The 22,816-nt window shown below is 45.8% G+C and overlaps 2 protein-coding genes across 4 annotated transcripts; one reads left to right on the top strand and one right to left on the bottom strand.

The window, feature by feature from the left end:
• Positions 1-2,068: 2,068 nt before the first annotated feature.
• Positions 2,069-9,842, top strand: SERINC3 (serine incorporator 3). Of its 2 annotated transcripts, none has more exons than XM_040576005.1 (10): positions 2,069-2,188; positions 2,300-2,461; positions 2,957-3,150; positions 4,169-4,248; positions 4,956-5,093; positions 5,947-6,116; positions 6,837-6,927; positions 7,305-7,482; positions 7,908-8,135; positions 8,932-9,842. In XM_040576005.1, exons 1-10 carry the CDS (start codon positions 2,156-2,158, stop codon positions 9,068-9,070), a joined length of 1,413 nt encoding a protein of 470 aa, XP_040431939.1. In that variant the 5' UTR covers positions 2,069-2,155; the 3' UTR covers positions 9,071-9,842. The 2 variants fall into 2 exon arrangements, with proteins under 2 accessions (XP_040431939.1, XP_040431940.1); XM_040576006.1 differs by having other exon boundaries at positions 2,070-2,103.
• A 416-nt stretch (positions 9,843-10,258) lies between these two features.
• Positions 10,259-19,326, bottom strand: TTPAL (alpha tocopherol transfer protein like). 2 transcript variants are annotated; one of them, XM_040576007.1, is made up of 5 exons: positions 19,234-19,326; positions 17,846-18,298; positions 16,945-17,138; positions 14,689-14,799; positions 10,259-13,988 (listed from the first exon to the last, which is right to left on the bottom strand). In XM_040576007.1, the coding sequence occupies exons 2-5, from the start codon at positions 18,282-18,284 to the stop codon at positions 13,713-13,715; spliced, it is 1,020 nt and encodes a 339-aa protein (XP_040431941.1). In that variant the 5' UTR covers positions 18,285-18,298; positions 19,234-19,326; the 3' UTR covers positions 10,259-13,712. The 2 variants fall into 2 exon arrangements, with proteins under 2 accessions (XP_040431941.1, XP_040431942.1); XM_040576008.1 differs by having other exon boundaries at positions 19,220-19,319.
• Between the last annotated feature and the right edge of the window lie 3,490 nt (positions 19,327-22,816).

The raw sequence follows: 22,816 nt of genomic DNA on the forward strand, positions 1-22,816 counted from the left end.
TCTGGCACATTTCTTTCAAATACCACATAATTTCAAGGTAAAAAAAAAATCTAGGCACTTCAAACAACTAATATATAGATATGTATGGGATATAACATAGATATGTAAAGGATGCATCATTTTATTCTGCTTTCAGAACTGATTAATATACCAGAGCAAGGTATTTTTGCACAACTAGGATAACCTCCTGCCATATCCAGCCTTGTTCCCACAGCTGACATTAACAAGGCTGGCTTCATCCTTATCTCCTGTTAAATGTGTGTGCTTTGAGATGATGTTATGCAGAATCAGAGGGGTTTTATGTTGGAAGGAAATCTCTTGTTACATGGACAGTGGAAGGCAAAACCAGTATATCTGTATACTTTGTCTTTCTTTCACATAATTGAGTGGAGGATCTCACAGTACTTAACAAAACTATTTAGGTTCATAAGTTTCCTGTGAAGAAAGTGTTGTTAGATTGAGGATTTAGCTAAGCTTCATATCTTCTAGTAATATAATTATGAAGTGATTTATTCAAGGTTACTGGGGAAAGAACACAGAATTTTGGACTCTGCCTTCTTCTGCATACATTCATACGCACAAACAGTGAAGTAGCAGGGCTGTGACAAAAGCCTACAGATCCAGCTGGTGCTCCCAAAAGAGTGAGAAAAATACATTAATAATAAGGTAAAGGTTCACGTATTATCTGAGGGAAGCACAGTTTGAATGATTTATGGTGCGATCTCTTTCTGAAAGAAGCCTCTATGTCTTCATGAATAAGGCTGATTACAAGAGGGATGATTCTGTTAACATAATGTTCATATACTCTGAGTGTTAAGGCTGCTGCGGAAAATAAGTGTCTGTTTTACTGGATGCTTTTTGTCATTTCTTGGCAATTTTAGAAGGCAGTAAAGCTGTCATCCTGATTATTTGTCACTGTGATGGACGTCGGTTTTTTCTGAGAGGGATTGTGTGAAGGAAAGAAGGGTCTGACGCAGCAGGAAGTGATGCTGGAACTACCATAGCCAAAATATATCCTCTAACGCTAGCTGGTCAGTTCCAGTGGTGACCTCTGATATTTTGCAACACTGGCACCGATTAAATAGCTCTAGAGGGCTTGTCTAAACTTCTGTGTAAACCATTGTCACCTTCCTGCTGTTGTTGATTACGTCCTCACGGCCAGCTCCCAGCCCTTTAATTTGCTCCGGACTTGAGCCACATAGCGCAGTCACTGCGCTGTTTAACTCCTCCAAGCTGCGAATTGTGCAGCACGCTGGTAACGCACAGCTGGAGAGGCCCTTGTGCTCTGGGCAGCAGCAGCAGAACCATGATTATTCTCACATGCTTCCTTTCCCTCCGTTTTAAAGGTTTTAAAGGTTGGACGTGGTGCTTAGGGACATGGGTTAGCGGGTGACATTGGTGGTAGGGGGTGGTTGGACCAGGTGAGCTTGGAGGTGTTTTCCAGCCTCATTAATGATCCTACAGAAGGCGTGCAGCTCTAGCTTTACAGCTGTGCGCCTTGAGAACAGGGACTGAGTGTTTGCGGCTTGACAAACCGCCTCTGGGAGGCTCGGGGACTTCCCCTGTGAGCCCCGTTCCAGCCGCAGCCCGCTAACGGCTCGGCTCAGCCCCACCGAGCAGGCGGGAGGAGCGGCCAGCAGCGAGCAGGCAGGCTCATAACGCGACCATTCCCTTGGGCTGGGAACGGGAGCGCCCCGCAGAGCTCCCCCGGGCTGCCCCTCAGGGAGCCGGCCGCCATTACGCGGCCTGGCACCAAGCCCCGTCGCCGTGGCGCCTGCTGCCGTGGCAACCGCGGGGCGCCCGCAGCGCCCCTTGCGGCTTCAGGGAAAGACGGGTATGGATTGGCTAAAAAACTTGCCAATCAGAGGAACGATTCAGATTAACCCCGTTCATTGGTCGAGCCGCTAGTGGAACCACCCACTCCCTTCTCTTCATCCAATCAACGCCCTCCTCCTCACAACCACGCCACTTGTCAAAATAAATAGCGGGCTGGCGGGCGGGCCCTCCTTCCTCCCGCCGCGCTCTCCCCCCCCTCCTATTGGCGGGCGGTATGGCGGGGACAACCAATGAGCGGCGGCGACGCTGGAGGGCGGCCGCCGGGCGGTGAGGGGCGGAAGCAGGAAGCGGCCGGCGGGGGCTCGGTGGCGGCGGCGCGATGGGGGCGGCGCTGTGCTCGCTGGGCAGCTGGGTGAGGGCCGGGGGGGGGCGCCGGGGGTCGCGGGGAGGAAGCGGAGCCCGGGTCCCCCCGGGAGGGGTCCCCCCGGGAGCCGCGGCCTGACGGGCTGTGCGTGTCCTGCAGGTCCCGTGCCTGTGCGGCGGCGCCTCCTGCCTGCTGTGCCGCTGCTGCCCCAGCGGCAACAACTCCACCGTCACCCGCCTCATCTACGCCTTCCTCCTGCTCCTCAGCACCGCTGTCGCCTGCATCATGCTGGCGCCGGGCATGGAGGAGCAGCTGAAAAAGGTACGGAGGGGGAATTCGGTTGGCTGTTAGCAAAGCCGGGGCGCGTGCCAGCGGTTCGTGGTTATTTGTACTCGGATCGGAGCACAAAGGAGCCGCGAGCGTGATCCCTGAGGTGATTCCTGAGCTGGCGGTGCCCCTGCGTTAAGAGCCCGCGCCTACCAAGCGGCTCCCGGCTGAAATAGGCAATTCGTTAAACGGGCGTTTTTCAGAATGTTTCGTCTCAACCAGACCAGTTTCACTCGACCAGACGTAGAGATTGCTGGTCATTGCCAGCACTGTCTGCAGCTCTGGTATCTCAGTCTTCCCGAATGCTGTTAGTGATGGCTTGGGAAGCAACAGATGACAGTGAGGTCTGTGCGGGCTGGCAGAGCAAAAGGTCTTTTGTTAACAGATGCCCCAGAAGAGAGCTGACTGAGGTGCGTAGCTGTTAGAGTGCTTGAAGACTGTAACTGCAAACACAGAAGTAAATTAACAATTAAATGTGTCCCTACTCAGGTGCCGGGATTTTGTGACGAGGGGCTTCACACTCTGATACCGCATCTGAACGGCTTCGTCAGCTGCGATGTGTTTGTTGGCTACAGAGCTGTCTATCGAATCAGCTTTGCCATGGCAATGTTTTTCTTTGTCTTATCGCTGATGATGATAGCAGTGAAAACAAGTAACGATCCAAGAGCAGCAGTGCACAACGGGTATGTCTGTAAGCCGCCTCTCTGGTCTTCTAACTTGTTTCTTTTCTTTCTCTCAGGTTTCTCTGCTGAACACAGTGGAAAATTGCCAAAGTATGCATAGATAGCCTGGAGTTTCTTTTGAACAGAATAAAGAGCAATGCTTCGGCCTTCTAAAAGGCTTCCTGTTTGTGTAGCCTGTCAATGCCCTGATAAGGGGAAGCCAGGCATCGCTGCTAATGCAGAAGGGAGGTGATGACTCCTCCGTGTGTCAGCAGAGATGTTAGGTGCCAGTTGGTTTATAGCCCCTTCCCTGTGCTCTCTGTGGCGTTCCTTGGCTCGTTCACAGGGGGCTAGTTTGACGCTAATCCGGCAGAAACTGGGCTCTGATTTTCAATTTACCGATGTCACTGGGTTAGTTCTGGGCTAGATGAGTGAATGATCAGAGCAGGACCAACGTGGAGCAGGTGGTCATGACCTCTTTGATTTTTTTTTTTGAATGCCTCCAAGGGTTGCTTTGACCTTTCTGCACAGCCCGTGTTTGTGTAGCTTTATTTTTACTTCTGTTTTCGTATTATCTGACTGTAGTTCATCTTTCTGCAACTCGTCTGTTGCCATTTGCCCTTTCACTGTGTACCTGCACGAAGAGTCTGCACACTGTCAGAAGTCTTCACACCTTCCTTTAGGCAGCTGAGCACAGCTGTTGGGTCTCCCTTTTCCCTTCTCCAAGCTGAACAGCGCAGCTAGCCTTCCTCCCTGCGAGGACCTGCTGCTGAATCACGCTCTGTTTGGAGCAGGAGCTCCTCGTACAGCAAACCTTTGGCCCCAGCCTGTTCTGTTGTGTGGCGATTTTCTGTCCCAGGTGCAGCACTTTGCATTTGCCCTTCTCCCTCGTTTAGTGAAGATCTTTGTGTAATCCCACTGAACGCAACTTTTTGGTTTGTTTCTCAGATGTTCATCGGTGTGCAGCAAGCTGTTTGTACGTTGTGTAAAACTTGAATATTGTATGCGGAGTAAGACTGTAAACTTTCTTCTTTTCAAGGTATTGGTTCTTCAAAATAGCTGCGATTGTGGGTATCATGGTCGGAGCGTTTTACATTCCTGAAGGGCCTTTCACAAGAGGTACAGTTAACGCGTGGTGACAAAATTCGTACTGTGTTGATTGTTTATTACACTCAAACCTTTTCACAGACTTGCTGGGCTATGGTTGTGGTAGTGGAAGTTAGCTTGTAGAAGACGTGGATTCTGTCCTTCTTTAGAATGAATATTTTGGTTCGCCTGGTGTTTTAGTGACCAGCTGAAGCAATCTCCTCTCAAGCACAAAGGCGCTGTCTGTTAGTAGTACGCTGCTCTGACATTAACCGCTGGGATGAGCCTCCTGACGCTTGATGAGAGCCCTCAGAACGCTGTCTGTAATGAGTGCAAATTACTACCCCAGAGCCTTCGAAAAAAATCGCTGCGAGGTACCTCCACTGTCTGGCCACATTACAGGAACTCGAGAGGGTTCTTGTTCCTTAGAGAAACGCGGCCCTGTGGCGCTTACGTACACAGAGGTATCTTGACTTGGATCTCGAACTCATTCTGAAAACACCTAGGGCTAAGCATTTCCACGCTCAGCTTGACTAGTGTAGGCCACGGCTGTGAAGTAGCAGCGATTCCTCACATGATCCTGCAGGATGGAGGCCAAAGCGAGTAACACTTCAAAATACAGTTTCAGATTTATTTTTGTTACTTGTCTGCAGTATAATTAGAAATAGGTGTTTTTCTTTTTCCTGGATTAACGTGCAAGTGATGAAAGCTAAGCTTGTTTTTCTTACTCTCTTTTCTAGCCTGGTTTGTTGTTGGTATTTTTGGAGCCTTCTGCTTCATTCTTATCCAGCTGGTGCTTCTCGTGGACTTTGCTCACTCCTGGAATGAGAACTGGGTTGAGAGAATGGAGGAGGGAAACTCTAAATGTTGGTATGCAGGTAGGAATCTTAAGCCGGCAGGGATTTATTTTGGCTGGCCAGTGCTCTGCAGAATATCATGTACTGGTTTGCAAACATATCCTAGAATTATACGCTACAGTCTCCCTGAGTCACTACTGTAAATATTTGGGATTAATAACTGCGGTGTTGCCTTTTTCTCATTAAATACAATGTAAAATGCTCCAGGCTTGTGACTAGCAGGTCTGACGGTAGTACTAAACAGTACTTAACTTGTCTAGTTTGCAGAGTGAGTGCAGAACTAGTAGCCTGGATCTTTTTAGTTCTGGTTTTGCCTTGTCGCCTCCCCTGCTGATGTTCTCAGGAAGTCCGTTATGTCAGCGATGGTGGCTGCTCTCCAACACCGTGCCACAGTGCGTGCCGCTGACTCGACCACTGAAATCAGAGTGCCAACATTTGTGGTTCTGTGTTACAGCTGTGAATGCTGCAACGGCGTTTTGTAGCTTCTTATAAAGAACATAGCAGAATGGGAATGAAAACAGGTGGCCTTTAGCATAGAGGGGGAAATTCAGGGCTTGTAAACAGTAGATTAAAGTGTGCAAAAAGTGCTCTTTGTGGCTTGACAACCCAGTAAAACCAATTACGCTGCAGCTGGAAGGCAGCTCTTTTTCCCCTGATGGCAGCACTGGCTTTCTCCTGAGCTGCGCTGCTTAGTGAGCTGAAGCAGACATTTGGCCGTACCTAATGAAAATACATTCTGCTAGTCCAGCTTTCTGAACCAGATTTAGACGTAAGGAAGGGGCCCGTCCATTTACAGCGGTAGCTAGCCACTGAATTACCTTAGATGTACTGTTAAACTATGGCTTTATTCTAACGGTTACTTTTTCCCCTCCAGCTCTGCTGTCCTGTACAAGCTTGTTCTACGGCTTGTCACTGGTTTTTGTTGTGCTTTTCTATGTTTTCTACACAAAGCCTGAGGATTGCGCTGAAAACAAGTTCTTCATAAGCATTAATATGATCCTGTGCATTGCCGTATCCATCGTTTCTATCCTGCCAAAAGTTCAGGTACTCGTTTTTCTTTGCTGTTTTCTTCTGACGTACAAAGCAGGGATGTAAGGAGGATGTCACACTGATTCAGCTAGACATAAGAACTTCAAAGTTTGTCTATTATAGCTATGCTAGCTATAGCTATATTTGAGAAATAAGTAAGATTTAAAAACAAAACAAACAAAAAAAAAAAACAACAGAAAAAACCTTGATCTGAAACCGATGCACTATATAGTGATGTATTTCCTGAAGACAGGCTTTTTTTGGCTCACATTGTTCTGGACATTGTTTCCGGGGGATGGAGGTGGGGTCATTGCTGGTGTGGCTTTGGGGGTCCAAAAAACTATGGCTTCAGAATTGTGGGTACGAGTGTTTAATATCAGTAGAAAGCTTTCATGTTGCTTGATTCTGAACTGGTATTGCTCAAATAAATCATATGCTAGGTTCCTATTTACAAAACTGTTAAGCAACTTGGGATTAACTTGGCTAGAGCTTGTACCTGAGTCTTGAGCACAGAAGAACTGGGTTTGGTTTCCGTATTCCTTCCATGTTTGAGTTATTGCTGCATACATTGTATTGCTCTAAGGAGTTTCTTCCTGTCTTTTAAACAGAACAAAGCCAAATGCATTTCTAAAAATTTTAGTTTTAAATGCCAACAGTTGTTATATCTATGGCCATAGGGTTTCATCCAGCTGTAGATAAAAGCCACCCTTTTCATCTCGTCCTGTCTTTGAACAGGAATATCAGCCGCACTCTGGCCTCCTCCAGTCCTCTATTATTACTCTGTACACCATGTATCTCACGTGGTCAGCCATGTCTAACGAGCCTGGTAAGTAACAGGTTGTCCTGAGTGACACAATGTGGTGTGAAACTATTGGTGTGACCCAGTTACTACAGATCACCGTGGGGGGATTGCTGATCTTCTGTCTAGATAAAATCTAGTCAGAAAGTAAAGCTAAGTTTAGTGAGACCATCAAATTGCCTCTTTCAGGAATAAACTGGGGTATCTGTTGAAGGCGTTGTGATTTTATGATTTAATAATACACCCTTGCCTAATTATCAAGAAGGAAAAATATTCCATGCCGTTATTGCCTCTGCGGAATTGAAGATATTAAAGGGAATGATAAATTGCAAGTCTATCATCTTTTCTTAGCTACTTGCTGTCAAAGCTTATCTCATCTAAATCTGCCTCAAAATCCCTTTCAGAGCGAAACTGTAACCCAAGTTTGCTGAACATCATTACCCAGATAGCTACACCCACAATTTTTCCTGCCAACACCACGGTCGTACCTGCTACTCCAGCTCCACCCAAGTCCCTGCAGTGGTGGGATGCCCAGAGTATTGTTGGATTGGTTATATTTGTCCTCTGCCTCCTGTATTCCAGGTAGGATCTGTGCTGTTATCAAATGAGTTTTGCTTGTCTTTTTCATTTGATTCTGGCTCCAGTGAAAACTGTATCAGCATTTGCTCATGTCTAACTGTGGTCCCAGGCCCAAGCCAAATACAACTAATGAAACTGCATCCTGTTTTGTGCATAAATACAGGCTTTATTAGCCCAATTCTGATAACAAAATGGTACACTCTGTGGTATAAGACCTGGACTTGGACCGCTGTTTGATTTGGTTAACGAAAGCTCAGATTGAAACAGCTCTCTCCAAGGAGCTTCCTCGATGTTTCCAGACATAAAAAAAAAAAAAAATGCAATTGGCTAGTCGCAGACATTCATTCTCAGCTGTTGCTTGTTTTATTAGCAAACAGCTACCTGAAAAGGGAGTTCCTAATGGTCTCTTTCTTTGGGTTACCCTGCAGCATTCGCTCTTCAAGTAACAGCCAAGTGAACAAGCTGTTGCTGTCTGGGAGCGACAGTGCCATTCTGGAGGAGACTGGGGGAGCAGGCAGCGGGGCTGCCGAGGAAGGAGAAGTGCGCCGTGTCGTGGATAATGAGAAGGACGGTGTTCAGTACAGCTATACCTTCTTCCACTTCATGCTCTTTCTTGCCTCTCTTTATATCATGATGACGCTCACGAACTGGTACAGGTAAGAGCAAGGCAGAAAATGATAGGTTGCATGTGCTAGCCGGTATTTCTAGGTGGACAGGAGATTCCTGCTCTGGCTACCCCTGCCAAGCTGTTTATGTGCAGTCCCTATGCCAGCTGCGTTACAGCTGTGGCTTCTCAATTTTGTGTTGCTGAATTAAAGACATGACAAAAAAACAAACACTTGTGAAAAAGGCAAAAAAAAATAAATCAGTAGCTGCACTCCTAGTGGACTGTTTCAGCTGCAAGGGTAGAAAGCATGCTTACCAGACTTACTATGTAAGCAGCAGGAAGGATACATACAAATTTGGCTTAAGGCAGCCTCCTGGGAAGTTTGTCAGAGGCCTGCCTAATGTCTTCACCCTGGGAAAGCCATGCCAGGGATGTGCCACTTAAACAGAGAGATGTTTTCCTAGATCTGCTGGGAGTTGGACATATCCTTAGCTTCTGCAGCTTAGAATAGCTTTCCCCAGGACTGCAATATTGTGTAAATTAGCAAATATGTTTACAGAGCGGCAACTATCAGGAGTCTGATACTATGTAGCTCACTGGGAGATTTTCTTTCCGAGTAGCACATCAGTGTATGCAAGCAGGTTTGTTTTGAAAACGGGGAGCTGGGAGGAACAGGCCTACTAAGGAGCCCTGGGAAACTGCTCGTTTAGTTCTCTCACCGTGGTCCCACAAGGGCTCTGGTACTGGAGTGACCCAGTAATTGTCTGAGTTGGATTTGATTTGAGAGGTGGCAAGTAATGGTTGAAGGAGTGTTATATCTACTAATTGATTTCTTTGCTTTTTAGCCCTGATGCGGATTTTAAAACGATGACAAGTAAGTGGCCAGCTGTGTGGGTGAAGATAACCTCCAGCTGGCTGTGTCTCCTGCTCTACCTTTGGACCCTAGTGGCTCCTCTTGTCCTTACCAGTAGGGACTTCAGTTAAATACCTGCACATGTCTGAGCTTACAAAAGTGGGGAATTTTTTGCTTAAAGCCAAAATGTTATGTATTGCTTTAGTTATTAAGGCAAATACTGTTTCTTCTTATGTTAATGTTAACATGCAGGTGGATGGACAGTTACGTATTGCACAATGCTTGATGCAGGATCAAAATTATCATTTATCTTTCTATCTTAACTCATGGTTAACTCTTTTTACTGCATTTTACAAATTCACTACAGCTGTGCTGTCAAAGCACAAAAAGTATCTGTTCTGTCCATTAGCCCCAACCTTAATATTGAACAGAAGCGACATTTAGCTAAATATGAAGTAATATATTTTAAAGAACAAGTTATGTTCAGCATAATGCACTAATGCTAACACTTCAGTTCCTGGAAGTGTAAGCCGTACTGCTTAATTTCTACATTCTGCTGCAAAAGTTTTGTTTAAAGCAGAAGTTTCTGTTTTGTGACAAAAAAAACCTTACTCCTCACCAAAACAACAGAACTTTGAGGCTGAAAAGCTGTTAACTAATTTGTTTTAAGAACAAGTTTACTCTTTCTAAGAGGCAATTTCTGTGATAATCTTTCTTAGTACGTTTGCCAAATATTGAGTAGTAAGCGTATGACTAGCTTAAACAACTTCATGATTATGGTGGAAAATAGAGCTAAGTAATTTTCACTGGTCTAGTATGCTTATAAAAGTGTACATGAAATGATTATTATTGGCACTAAGGCATTTGCACTGTAAACTCATTTGAATAAAACAGGCTAACTACTGAAACTTTACCAGCTCTGTTGAGAAGTGTTGAGGACTGGGGCAGTTATTCTCTAATGCAAAATATTGCATCTAAAGATTACAATGCTAATTAGCTGCTACAGTCACCACTTAGACTGTGAATGGATGTCTTCTCCATGCAGCAGACAGTAAGTCACGATGTATTTTTGAAAGTGCACCTTCCATGTGGTTTTTTTTCTGAATGTCAAATCCTATTCCTTGAAATTGCTTGGGTACTGTTCAAGTAAAATTTAGTTCTGCAGTAGAAATCAACACCTTTTCTAATGTAATTCCTTGGCAATTATACTTAGTTGCAGGCATGTGTTTAGTGTGGAACTAAGCATACATTGCTATTCACTTTCACAATAAATACTCCAAGATGACGCAAGGCAAATGTATTCAAAATACCACATTAGCAGCTGTTACAATAATGTGTTTAATCACCCAGTCATGCATCATAAAATTACACATTTTGACCACTCCATTTTATAAAATGCAATATAAAAATAAATTTTGTCAAAATAAGATGTACACTTAACCACCCAACACCTCTAGGCCCACGTACAACAAAAAGGCAAAATTATTAGTTTGAGTAACACTGATTAACTCATGCCAAAATGATTTAACAAAAAAAAATTACTTCACCCACTTCCTGAAAATACCTCAAGGTTTGTAACACCCATTTGCAAGAGTATAAATTCAAGTATTTTTATGTACAGTATGCAGCTAACTGCTATCCCACTTAATGCCAAAAGCCATGACTACACAATGCAGTTTGAGTACCTTTCCTTAGGATGTGTTGGATTTGGCAGGGATGGATTTCCAGAGGCATGTAACCTCTGGAAACAAAGTTATTTCGTGTGGGGGGGAAAAAAATCACATCAGTTTTAGTGCTGTGAAGAGGTGGGGAGGGGGGAGAAAAACCACAACCACCAAGCTAAACAGCTTTCCTTATCTATTCTCTTAACCTGCAGATAAGGAGACTATATATCTAAAGCAAGTGTTTATTTTCCTAATCTGACAAGAAATTCTGGGACTAAAGTTACTTCTTTGTTAGTAAGTGCTGAAGCTCAAAGAACGCTCCTCGGCTCTGTTGTCAGATATGAGACAGAGCTGTGCTCGCTGTAAGACAAGCTAAGCACTGGCTACAAACCTAAAAAGGGTTATAGACAGAGTTGCAAACTTAGTACACTCTAAATTCTAAAGCCAAGGAAGAGCAAATTTAGAATATTAGTTAAATGATTGACACGGGTAAGCCTGGCTTAGCTCATGTATCCTGACATCAAGCATCCAGCTTTAAGAATAAAGTTCTGGAGGCATATCACAGGCTATTTTCAGCTTGGATAATGTAGCCTTACCTGTTACGTTTAAGAATAAAGCAGATGATTTAGTTCCACTGTAAGCAGAACAGAAAAGGGGAGGGTAAGATCTGCTTTCTCTACCATGCAAGAGAATCTAAGACCCTGAAAAAGGGTTTGGTTTCTTTAAAGGTTCCTCAAGTGCCACCTTCTGTTGGCCACCACTTTTTTTTTAAAGGGATATTAAAATTGAATTTTGAATATTCACCCTCCCTCTCTAGTAGTTATTATACAAGTGGATGGGTCAAAGTAGCTGTTCTTATAGCAGACATGTCAAAATACTTTTTTTTAATTATACATTGTGGCTACAATTAAGAGGCACTTGAAGAATACAAACACCAGAGCAGTCTGCGTTCTGGCAGTTAAACGGGTTGGGTAGCCACTTACCTTTAAGTCGTGTACTGTGTATTAATGTCTTGCTAGGTGGTACAAGGAACTCAATCTCTGCAAAACATGCAGCCAATTCTGGTCAGAAGTGAGGAGAAAGTGGCTAGTGTTACTCTTTTACCTTATTTTATATAGTAGAAGATATTTTTCTTCCTCTGCTTAAGGTAGTAACTGTCAAATAAGAGTAAGTCTTAACTTACAAAGGTAGGAAAAAATCAGATGCTTCAAGTGAGGGAAGTTAATTTCTTCCCACCTTTGTTCTAAAGCAGGTCAAGTGATGAGTTCCTTCCTCCCACTGAAATTCTGAACTGCCACCCAGGAAAAAGCTTCATGGCTTACCCCTTTTCAAAACCTAGTCTCCTTTTATAATGCTTGGATGACAGGTCTGGCATTTGCCACCCTTAGTTCCAGGATGAGGTCTGCTGCCAGGTCAGAAATTCATTACTGTGGTGGTGGAGAAAGTTTTTTAGCAGTGCAATCATGCTGTAGGGGGTCTGAGAGGAGAAAAAGACATTCAAAACAGTGTTTGGCACTTTGAAAAAAATGAATGTTTGAAATTCTCAAGATACTTTTGTTTTTTTATATTTACAGAAACAAAACTGGTACTTATATCACACTTGGCACTAAATAAAGATTTCAGCTAGAGAAAATGCTCTAGAGATAAGTCTCATGGTAGAAGGGATTTCTTTTTCACCAAGCAGTGAAGTATTTCACCTTGAAATAATTGGGTGCGCTTTCTTGGTCCTAGTGAGGTTTCCCAGCTCTGCACTATTATAGTGCAGAAAAACATGTGCAAAAAGTGTGCGACAGTTAAGTTCTAATTCTAGACCATTAAACATTTGAACTTGGAGTGGGAACAGCTTATTTAGACATAGGATATCTTACCCTGATTTGACATTGGAGTCTTAGCTGTGTCTCTAGACAAAGACCTCTAAGCACAGGCATACAAGCTATGGGTAAATATTACGGAGATTATTGAAGTCTAACTTCATACAAGAACAAAGACAAAAGAGGTTAACAAAGCTGAAACCAAAGTTGTAACACTTCACAAAAGAGCAGACAAGCACAGGAAACAAAATGCTACAATACCAGGAAATTTAAGAATGTGCTTTCAAATAGCCTGTCTGCATTTGGTTTCACAAAGACCGAAGTTCAAAATTTGTCCAATGTAACAAGCTAAAGAAGCACCTTGCTTTCTTACATGAAGTATTGCCTTCTATATGTCATGCCAGCTGCTACAAAGCTGCCTTACAAATTCTACATGAGAGTTACTTACCAAATTCCTCATAGCAATCAGCTGAAGAAAAGAACAACTGATCATGTGGGAAGGTGGGTGACAGCTTTCTCTCATTTGGTCTCAAACCTCAGTATTTGGAGTTGTAGCCACTCAAAAGCCTCATTACCTGATCTGAGAAACTTACTGTTCTCTGCAAATGAAGATTGCATCTGTTTATATTAAGCCTTGATATTGATGTTGTAATAGTTAATTTCCTGCTGTGAGGAAGTTTCAGAGAGAATTTCCATACTGGTCTTCATGGATTAAAAAAGTCTCCCTTTGTGTTAATTCAAGCCAAATATTCGTTCGGGTATTCCAGAAGTGCCAAGTTACACTCTGAACCAAGAGATAGGGGACAGGCCAAGTTAGACTCTTACTGTTTTAAGCAATCTCTGCTGACAGAACTACATTTCACAGGGTTCAAAAGCAAATAGCAATTGGTTTTTTTGGATTATTGTGTGTTTTTAGAAGGGGAAGGGAATGGACAGTCACAAAGCTAGCATATGGTTGTTGTCAATTTTAGTGGGTGGGGAGAAGAAACTATCAAGCTTACCATCCTGCATTTTTGTCTTTATCATGAGAAGCAACAGGCAAGTTTGCATCATCCACAGAGGTTAATGAACTTTAGGTATTCTATGTAACTCGGCAATTATGTGCTCTTTGCCTTTTTCCTCTGTGAATTCTGCCCTGCCCCCATTGTGCCCTCTTCAGCTTCCTTTGGTTCTATAGTGTAAAGTGCCTCAGCAGTCTGTTCCTAAACTGCGGGTTTAGGAGTAAGGCAGAGTTCACAACATCACCTATCAGAACAGAAGAGGTCTTAACTGCTGGAAAGGTTCCCTTCACTGATTTGTTAATAACAGTAGTAGAGCTGAGGTTTCATGCCTCGCAGGGAATCATCGCATTGTTTTTCATCAGCATCCCCACTCACTAGCATGTCTTGGGGAGAGCTGTCACATGGGAGTACCAGCTGTGAGAAATCATGCAGAAAATCCTCTTCAGAGGCCAGCAGCAGCTCATTCCATGCTGATATATCCAGCTTCCCTGAAGTACCACCGTATTCTTCAGGCAGGATCACTGGAGGAATGTTTTGATGAAGGGAATTCAGATCACAGCCATGAAGAAAAAACTAGAGAGGAAAGACAAAAATAGCTTTAATAGTGTGTATCAAACAGTGCAGCATATTACTAGCCAGCTAAAGAGGTTATTTTGAATTAAAGAGCAAATTTTGGAATTGATGCCATTACGTGTAAGTGCCAGCATACAACATCGGGCAGGTGCTGTTGGATGCGCTAGTGAGAGAAGTCTTGAGATTAGCCAAGTCTAGTGCAGCTTAAATCCCAGCAAGAAAGACTTGAGATTTGCTAGCCTCTGCAGAAATTCTAGATTCAGCTTATCCCCGAGCCCATTCATGGCACTCTGAAGTACTTACCCTTGTGGAAAAGGGCATCATTCTTTGCAACTACATCCAGTCCTACGGTGCAAGAAAAACCAAGGAAAGGACGGCGCTGCTTCCTGTGATACCACCTTATAAGCGCACCCTGTTACTTGCCAAGACAGCCCAACCCCAGGGGTGGAATCAATGTCGTGATTATATAGCATATGCATTAAATATCCGTATTAATGTTATGCCAGTATTTAAACTCCTCAAAGCTTCTTTCTCTTGAAGAATTTTCCTAACAGGATTTTTTTTTAAAGATTAAAGCAGAAAGGACCGGTTAGATCAGGTAAGCGGCACCAAGATTTTTCTAGCTGTGAGATTTTTAAACAGATATAAGCAAGGAACTTAAAAACACCAGCATTAATGTTAAAATGATGCAGATCCTTACCCGGTTTGCTATCTTTTCCTTCAGAAAAGGCTTGATGATTGCAAAAATGCCTTTGAATATACGAGGTTCATTTATTATGTTAACAGCTTTTATTCGAATGGGAAATCCATCCTGAAGGGTAAAGAAGATTTTTATAATGCAGTTTAAAAACATCTGCCATTTTCCTCTTATTAAAATCTCCCAAGACTGACCGCCTGTACAACCCACTGGCTCCCAAACTTCATCTGAGATACCAACATAAGCCGGTAAGGTAACAAAAATGCACCTTCTAACGGGGAGCAGTACGAGGGCTGTGGGCATAAAAATAAAGGCGAGACACAAGAAACATTGGGAAACACTGCTGCCACTAAGTCTTCCTTTCTTACGTTGTTTCTCTCCCTGAAGAAAGATGCTGAGTGAGGTACTAGTGACTGTGCTTAGTCACAGGCACTGTCCTTTGGGTATTCCCAACCCTGATGAGGATGCAGAGTTACACCGTGATTTACTATGAGCACTGGCACAGGCTGTGGGTGCCCCATCCCTGGAAGTGTTTAAGGCCAGGCTGGATGGGGCTTTGGGCAACTTGGTCTAGTGGGAGGTGTCCCTGCCCATGGCAGGGGGGTGGAATTAGGTGGTCTTTAAGGTCCCTTCCAACCCAAACTGTTCTGTGACCCTATGTTCCTAGCTTCTGAGGAGTGAGTGCACTATGCTGGGAGCCCAGCACAGGTTGCTCCTGTGTGTCCAGCTATGACATCTGGGTACCAAGCACATCTAAAACATACTTTTATACGAGGAGGAAATCTTCTAGCCCTATTTTTCTGCCATTTCAACTGTTCTGTCATGCTAACTGCAAAATACAACCAGGCTCTGCCACTACGGCTTCTTCTTTCCCTGCCCTTTCATGCAGTCAGGCAGGACTGACAACCAGATCTGCTGCCAGCAGAGCACACGGCGCCTCCTGTACAGCCCACGGTCTAAAACAATTAGTTACGAGTTGTGTACTGAGGGATTAATTTCCATAAAGCTCTCCAAGCCAAAAGCTCATAATCAGCTATTAGGGTCTCATGTGCCTCAGAGAAGTTTCTTTCCCTTATGATCAGCTCAACCTATACAAAAAAAGCAGTCCATCTTTTGGCTGAAAAGGAGATACATGCACTGTGGGAGTATTTTTCTCCTTATGAAGGTTAGAGAATTGGCTCCTCCTCCAGGAGATGCAGTTCAGCAAGGTTGATGCAACATGTTTATATGTTACCCATACCTTACGCCCTTTACCTTCTTTGTTTTGTTAATAGCTTCCACTGACAGTAGCAGACAGCCATCGCTGTATTTGTGCAAATTAAATATGGGCTCAGACAGTTTAATGACATTTAGATCATAATTTTAAGGATTATGTGACTTCTTATACAGACATTCATAAACTCACTAGTCTCGTCTCCACAAACTCTCCTGATTGCCCTTATCCTTCATTATCCCTCCACTGACACAGCAAAAAATAGAACCAGCTCAGACCAGAAAGTAACGAGGAAACAAATCCATTCAAGAGAAATTTTCTTCATCTTACTCCTTCATATAGCAGGGTAGAACATCAGCTAAACTCACGAGAACTTCCTGCCACTTTGAGCAGGTTATGCCTTCACCTTCCTATGTTCTACAGCTCCGCTTGCTTATATCTTTGCTCTAACTTGCTCGTCGTCATTTTCCTTCCAAATGTGTAGTCTGAGATCCTTTTTATTGCTGTCTCTTGCTGACCCCTGTGCTGAAGAACTCTCTCTTTCAGGAGCTGGATGGAAATCCTCCTCAAATCACACTCATTCAAGAATCCTCTCTGCAAAATTTTTGCAGCAGGACTTGAACTTACACTTGCCCAGCAGTCAGCGAGTGACATGTTCCATCCACGGTGGCTGACAGAAACATGTTTAGGTAGGAACCATTTAAATAACAAGAGACATTCCTTAGCATTCAGGCAAAGTGAAGTCCTCTGCCTAACTGCAATTCATTGCTCCGTTCCTCATCACTAGCTAGCAGAACTGGCCTTTTCTGTTCCAACTCAATGTTTGCATTTCTAATGCAAATTTAAGTTTAGGGAAGCACGAGTCAAAACAGGACAAGCAAGTTAAGTTGGCAAGGATCTAAGAAACTGGTTGGACAGGGACATGTTCTAACTCTTCTAGTAAAAGCCAAGTTGCTTAAGTTTCTGGTGACATAGTCAAGAACTCTAGACACAGAAGCAGTCATTTACAATGCACAAGCTTATTTTCCCACCAGTTCTGGTCTTACCTGAAGAATTCCAATCACTTTTTTGGCTACAAAAGGACCAAAATGAGACGCCTTAGATAAGCTGACTCCTTTGTAGTCTGCCAGGATTACAATTCCATTCACCTGGGTCTCTTCGGACTGAATGAGTTTTTCTAACGTTAAGTATATGGCACGAATGTTCTCAGTAATCGGATAATTACTGGGTGTCCATCTGTCTGAGGTTACAAGACATGGATGGTAAGTCGGAAAGTAAAGATAAGCTAACAATACACATTCCAAAAACTGATTTTCTATTTTACTGGACTCTTAAAAGTTAGTCTTTAATAGCCACAGTCCTAGTTCAGAGCAGCCTTTCTTAAGCAAAGAGATAAATGGCAACTCGTGTTTACTTCAAGGAGTCAAGGCAATGGTTTTAAGAACCCCATTCTCCACCCAGCACAGCTTATTAGAAGCAGCTTCAGCTCAGAAAGAAAGCAGGTAAATGGAAAAGAGGAGGATGAATGAAGACAAATTTACAGCAAGCCTGGCAGCACCAAAAGCACGTTGAAGCCTCTGCTTATTTGTACTGGAGTCAAAGCCACAGGCTCCTCTCTCCACTCATTGTAAAAGCAAATAATAAGCCAGCAGCCCTGCTTCAATTTGAGTTACTACACATTTTTTCTTGAATCGCCTAATGTTTCATCAGCCCACCTCACTGCATTTTGGTTTTTACTCAACTGCAGTTATTGTTGAAACAGGAAAAGGAACTGGTATAACGTTGGCTAATGACAGAGGTGTCCCTTTGCAAGTTAGCTGTTCAAGTTTCAGAGAGAACCCACGTACTCTGTGAAAGTAACCAGTGTTCACAGAAGAGCAGGAAACAGATTTTTGGCCCAGAAACACCTTGAAGATGGAGAACAAAGATATTCATGCATTTCAGTACCTGGACGGATGCAGACGATGTGGCGTCCCTCTGGGTCCAGACGAGGCAGCACAGTGACAAAACCAGACTCTAGGACAGGCTTTATTGCGGACGGCTTCAAATTGTTGAAGACCTCGGGCCAGCTCCTCCGACAGGTGTGGTAGTTCACCAGAAGCTGAAGCGCTCGATCGTAATCGAATTTCCTGGCTCTGAGGAATCTTAGCAAAAAAGCATCGTCCAGGCACGTCCCCAAGGAGGGATAGTCTTTGCACACCATATCTCGGAGTGCCTGCACGTCGCGGAGCCTCCATTCAGGTTTCTCTTGGAGCTCTTCACGGGCTTTGGTAATGAGATCAGGAGACAGCGAGCAAACATACTTGGGCCGATCCGGCAAGAATTCATTGTCGGATGGAGACCCTGCTGATGGACTCGTCCTTGTGCAGTCGCTGTCTCCTGACATGATGTGGCAGGAATCTGTCAAAAAACAAGCTTACAAGTGACAAACAGTCCCATGGACTAGTATTCAATATTTACATACTTCTTATGTCCCACATCCCTCCATTTCCCTGCCAAAGAGTCAATCCTTGCAAGAACCAGCACTACCGCCAGAACAGCCCAGACATTCTAATTCTCTTCCTGGGATTAGGAAGTGCAGGTTCTCTAATCTCTTTATGCTGCATAGCAGGTATAAAGCAACCTAGCCAAATCCAAAAAGAATTAATACAAGAACTATGCAGCTCCACTGCAAAACACAGAATTTAATTTGCCTTAACGTGTATTTCCTACATCCGACTGGAAACTGAAGCAAAGCGAACACGTCCTGGTTAGGCAGGATTGCTGGATTCCGTAAGAAAAACCTGTCAAATTACACTCTTCTGAGAAGCTCTCCCAGGCAGACCCAGCCAGGACATTGTATGAGCTTCTCCGGCAAAACCCCACATCGGTTGGGCATCCACCCGCAGGACTGAGCGGCACAGCAGCACCCCAAGAGCACACAGTTCGGGGCACAGGTTCGGCCTGCAGCGGACAGGCGAGAGAACCGCTCGCGGGTGTCACACACCGCCGCGGGGACACCGAGGCAGGCCGCTGCTCATCCTCACTTCGGTTCCCAAACCCAGCAGCGAGCTGCGTGCCAAACAGCAAGGCCAGGAGCCCGGCCTGCGTCCCGCAGCCTCACCTGGGGCCGGGAGGGGACAACAAGAGGGGACAACAAGCCGTGTTCCCCCCACCCCCGAGCCGCTCCTGCTCACAGCACTGCGACACGGGGACCGGCCGCGGGGCTGCCAGCCTCCAGCCTCCCCGGGGAGGACCGGGCCTCCGCTGCCCGCGACGGCTGCTCCTGCGGCCCCTCCCTCCATGCCTCCATGCCTCCATCCCTCTCGGCCCCAAACCCACCGGCCCGGCCGTACCGGAGCGGCCCCGCTCGGCAGCGCCGTCTCCAGGCAGCGGCGCCCCGGAACCAAAGCGGCCGCCAGGAAGCGCCGTGCCCGGCCCGGCCCCGCTCGGAGCCCGGAGAGCCGGGAGCGGGCCCCCCCGTGTGGCCGCGGCGATGGGAGCGGGGCCGGGCGGGCTCCTGTGTAGGGTCAGGGAGCCGCAGGAGGGCTGAGGTGGGAAGGGGCCTCCAGGGATCTTCTGGTCCGGCCCCTGCCCCAGCAGGGTCACCCAGAGCGTGTCAGACGGGGCCGCATCTCGTCAGGTTTTGAGCGTCTCCAGAGGAGGGGGCTCCACAACCCCTCTGGGCAGACCTGTTCCAGTGCTCTGTCACCCAAACTGTAACGTTCTTCCTAACATGGTGATGAAACCTCCTGGGGTTCAATTTATACCCATTACCCCGTGTCCTATCACAGAGAAGAGTTTGACCCCATCCTCTTTACATGGTCCCCTCGGGTATTTATAGAGGTCGGTGAGATCCCCTCTCACTCTCCTCTAGGCTAAACAGGCCCAGCTTGCTTAGTATTTCCTCATAAAACAGGTGCTCCATTCCCTTAATCATCTTTGTGGCTCTACACAGGACCCTCTCTAGAAGCTCTCCATCCCTCCTGTACGGGGGAGCCCAGAACTGCACACCATGTTCCAGCTGTGGCCCCACCAGAGCTGCGTAGAGGGGAGGATCACCTCTCACCTCTCACCTCTCAACCTGCTGTCCGTTCCCCCCTGCAGCAGCCATTGCTCGCGAGGGGCTGGGGGGGTCCCGCAGCAGTGTCCAGGCAAGTGGAGCCAGCTCCCAGGGTGGGGAACTGGGCCAAAATGGGGATTTTAGTGTGGACGGAGGGAGATAGCACTAACGGAGATCTGGCTTTGTGTTTTGAGAGGGCAGAAAACCTAGGAGTGCAGACTGCGGGGCATGAAATGTGGTGTACTACTACTAATGGCCCCACCCCAGTCTTGCTGCATTAAAAAGGGTCCAGCAGGGAGGGCTAGTGAGGGTATAGGGAAAGAAGGGCTCACGTTTAACTCCGCTGATCAATGGACAGAGTGAGATGGCGTTAGGGGCTCAGCACACACTGGGCTCTGTGCCCCACCTGGAGGGTCCCGGGGGGGCAGTGGGCGCTGCTCCTGGCTTGGGCTGCAGCCTGTGCTTGCAGCCAGGAGAGGGAGTCGAGGATAGTTGGACAAAGAGTGGGAATCCCAGGAGCCCGCAGTGGGAAGCCAGGCCTTTCATAGCACCTGAGATTCCGCCCTGATTTACTCCTCTTCGAGGATTCACCCTTCCAAAACTGAAAAGATTGCAATGACACCATGCCAGGCAAGAGATACACCAATGCGTCAGCAAATTTAATGTGCTGCAGGTGTTTACCTGCAGGGAGGCATTTCAAGGGAAGGGAAATACACTGATTTGACCCAATGCCAGTGTTCCAGTCCAGTGCTATTTTGGGTCCAGCCAGCTCAGAGCTGGGTGCAGCTGGGCAAGCTGGTGCCCCATGCTGGGATGCCCTCTGTGAATTAAGCATGCTTGTGATGTTATTTTGTGCCCTTTTCAGTAGATCAGGGAATAAATGAGGTTGTGAAGGGACTTTGGGAGAACAAGAGGCCTTACATTGCCCCTCTTTACATTCTTACAGCTCCTGGGTACAGAGCCGTGAAGCACAAGGAGAAAAGCAGACAGTCAGGACGTGGAGGCCCAGGGCAGAGGTGAGAGCCTGAAACTGGCAGCTGAATTTTGGAGGGAACTGTCTCTGAGCAGGTAAAATCCCTCTGGAAGGAGGGAGATGGAGCGTGTTTGGAAGGCAGGTCTGTGGCATCACAGCTGAAGGAGATTCTCAGGTGCATTTGATCCCAGCTAACTGCTGAAATTAGCAGGAGGTAAAGCTGATCTGAGAAAAGGCTTAAGAACACCAAAGGGGTAGGAAATGCTGGAGTTGTGATCATGAATTTGTGCTACAAGGTGTGGAATTTGGTTGGAATTTGTACCAGTGAGGCTGGTTTAGCAGGGAGAAAGTACCAGACCTAACTGTTTACAGCTGCTGCAACAGGGTGTTGGGACCAAGCAGGGATGATTGGTGATACTAAAGAGTACTAAAATAAGAGCAGGAGCTTTAGGTTAATAAAGGAGAATAAGGAAGGAAAGTAGAAATGAGAATGCTGTGTAATGAAGAAGAACTAGAAATGAAACATAATTTGGGGGTGGTCCTCAAATGAAGTAACTGTCTGGCTCTGATTTTCCTTATGTGGAGAATGTTGAACTCAAGGGTGGTGGTGAATCGAAGTGAAGGTTTCAAGCTCAGAGCCAAGTTACAGGGGGACTGTTAAAGTGCTGGCATGTGAAATCATAGAAACAGTAGCAAGAGTTTCTGTAATTTACTCTAAGTGGTGTGGCGTCCTGTGACTAGAAACCAGTAAAGGCAAAACATGCCTATAAGGAAGTAAAGCCAAAAAAATGGAAACAAACACTGATAGTCCTCCCCTAGTTGGAGAGTTTTGTCCTTACCTGTGGCTGCAGGAGGGAGGAGGACATACTGCATCACATGCGTGCAAACCTCCCCAGCTGAGAGGGGATGAGCGCTACTTGCTCTACTACTTCATCAGCCCCAAATCTACCATATTTTGCATGAGTTTCAGTCAGGAGTTGTGTTGCCTGACCTTGGAGCCACACCTGGACCCCATGGGGAATCCAGCCTTTCTCGTGTTCCTCTCTCCTATCACTTGTGGTTCATACCTTTCTCAGCTCTGCTGCTCCTGGGTGCTCCCACACCCTGCCGTTGTGTTATAAATGTATGGCTGTTGGTGTTGGTTGATATTTAATGAAGCCCATGTAATACTCTTCACTCATTTACTTATCCAAACAGTCTTAATACCCAGCCTGGGAAAGTTATCTTGGCTTCTTCAAGCTTTTCCACCATTAGCAATAAACATTTTACAGTCTTGGCAAGCTAAGGCTGAGAAGAGAGCTTGACTTCAAACAGCACTGCTAGCAGAGAAGGCTTTAAACTGATATTAAATCGCTAAACTGTGCAAACATAACAGTCCTGTAATAAAGATAATCTCTGTACAGTTCAGGCCAAGAGGGGCTCTGGCCCTCGGGGTGCAGGTGGGACCTCGGCGCCCCGTGAATTACACAAACCTTTTGGGCACCACAAGAGAGAGCCAGCAGTCCGTGACACTGGGTGAGGCCTGCCCACGTGTGGGGCCGTGTTGTATCCCAGGCCTGAGTTTCTGCTATTGCAGCAGTGCAGGAGGGTGAAAAGGAGCATTGGGGAATGGCAGCTGCTATTTATCCACTGAGCAGGGCCATGCCAGGCTGGTGCAAGCCTGCTCCGAACGCGGTAGCTGGCCCGTGGTGTGCTCGGCTGTGATAAAATCCGACAGCTATTTCCCCGTGCTTATAGGCCCAATGAGGGTGAAGCGAAAATATGCCCTAAATTACCATAAACATTCATGGTCTCAAAGCCTGGAGAACTCCTCCAAGCCAGTCTTCCATGCCTGCTCTTGCCCTGTGTGTCTCGATGTGAGAAGGGGATCTCAACTTTGGTTCTGAGAAGTAAGCATCCCTCT

Source organism: Cygnus olor, chromosome 16, assembly GCF_009769625.2.
Source record: "Cygnus olor isolate bCygOlo1 chromosome 16, bCygOlo1.pri.v2, whole genome shotgun sequence".
In the NCBI taxonomy this organism is placed as follows: Eukaryota; Metazoa; Chordata; class Aves; order Anseriformes; family Anatidae; genus Cygnus; species Cygnus olor.

Coding starts and splice junctions, on each gene's coding strand:
- SERINC3 (XM_040576005.1), top strand. CDS start 2,156: ATGGGGGCGGCGCTGTGCTCGCTGGGCAGCTGG. Junction 2,189..2,299: donor TGTGCTCGCTGGGCAGCTGG/GTGAGGGCCGGG, acceptor CGTGTCCTGCAG/GTCCCGTGCCTGTGCGGCGG. Junction 7,483..7,907: donor CTCTGCCTCCTGTATTCCAG/GTAGGATCTGTG, acceptor GTTACCCTGCAG/CATTCGCTCTTCAAGTAACA.
- TTPAL (XM_040576007.1), bottom strand. CDS start 18,284: ATGTCAGGAGACAGCGACTGCACAAGGACGAGTCCATCAGCAGGGTCT. Junction 17,139..17,845: donor CATCGTCTGCATCCGTCCAG/GTACTGAAATGC, acceptor TTGTAACCTCAG/ACAGATGGACACCCAGTAAT. Junction 13,989..14,688: donor AGGAAAAGATAGCAAACCGG/GTAAGGATCTGC, acceptor TTTCCTCTCTAG/TTTTTTCTTCATGGCTGTGA.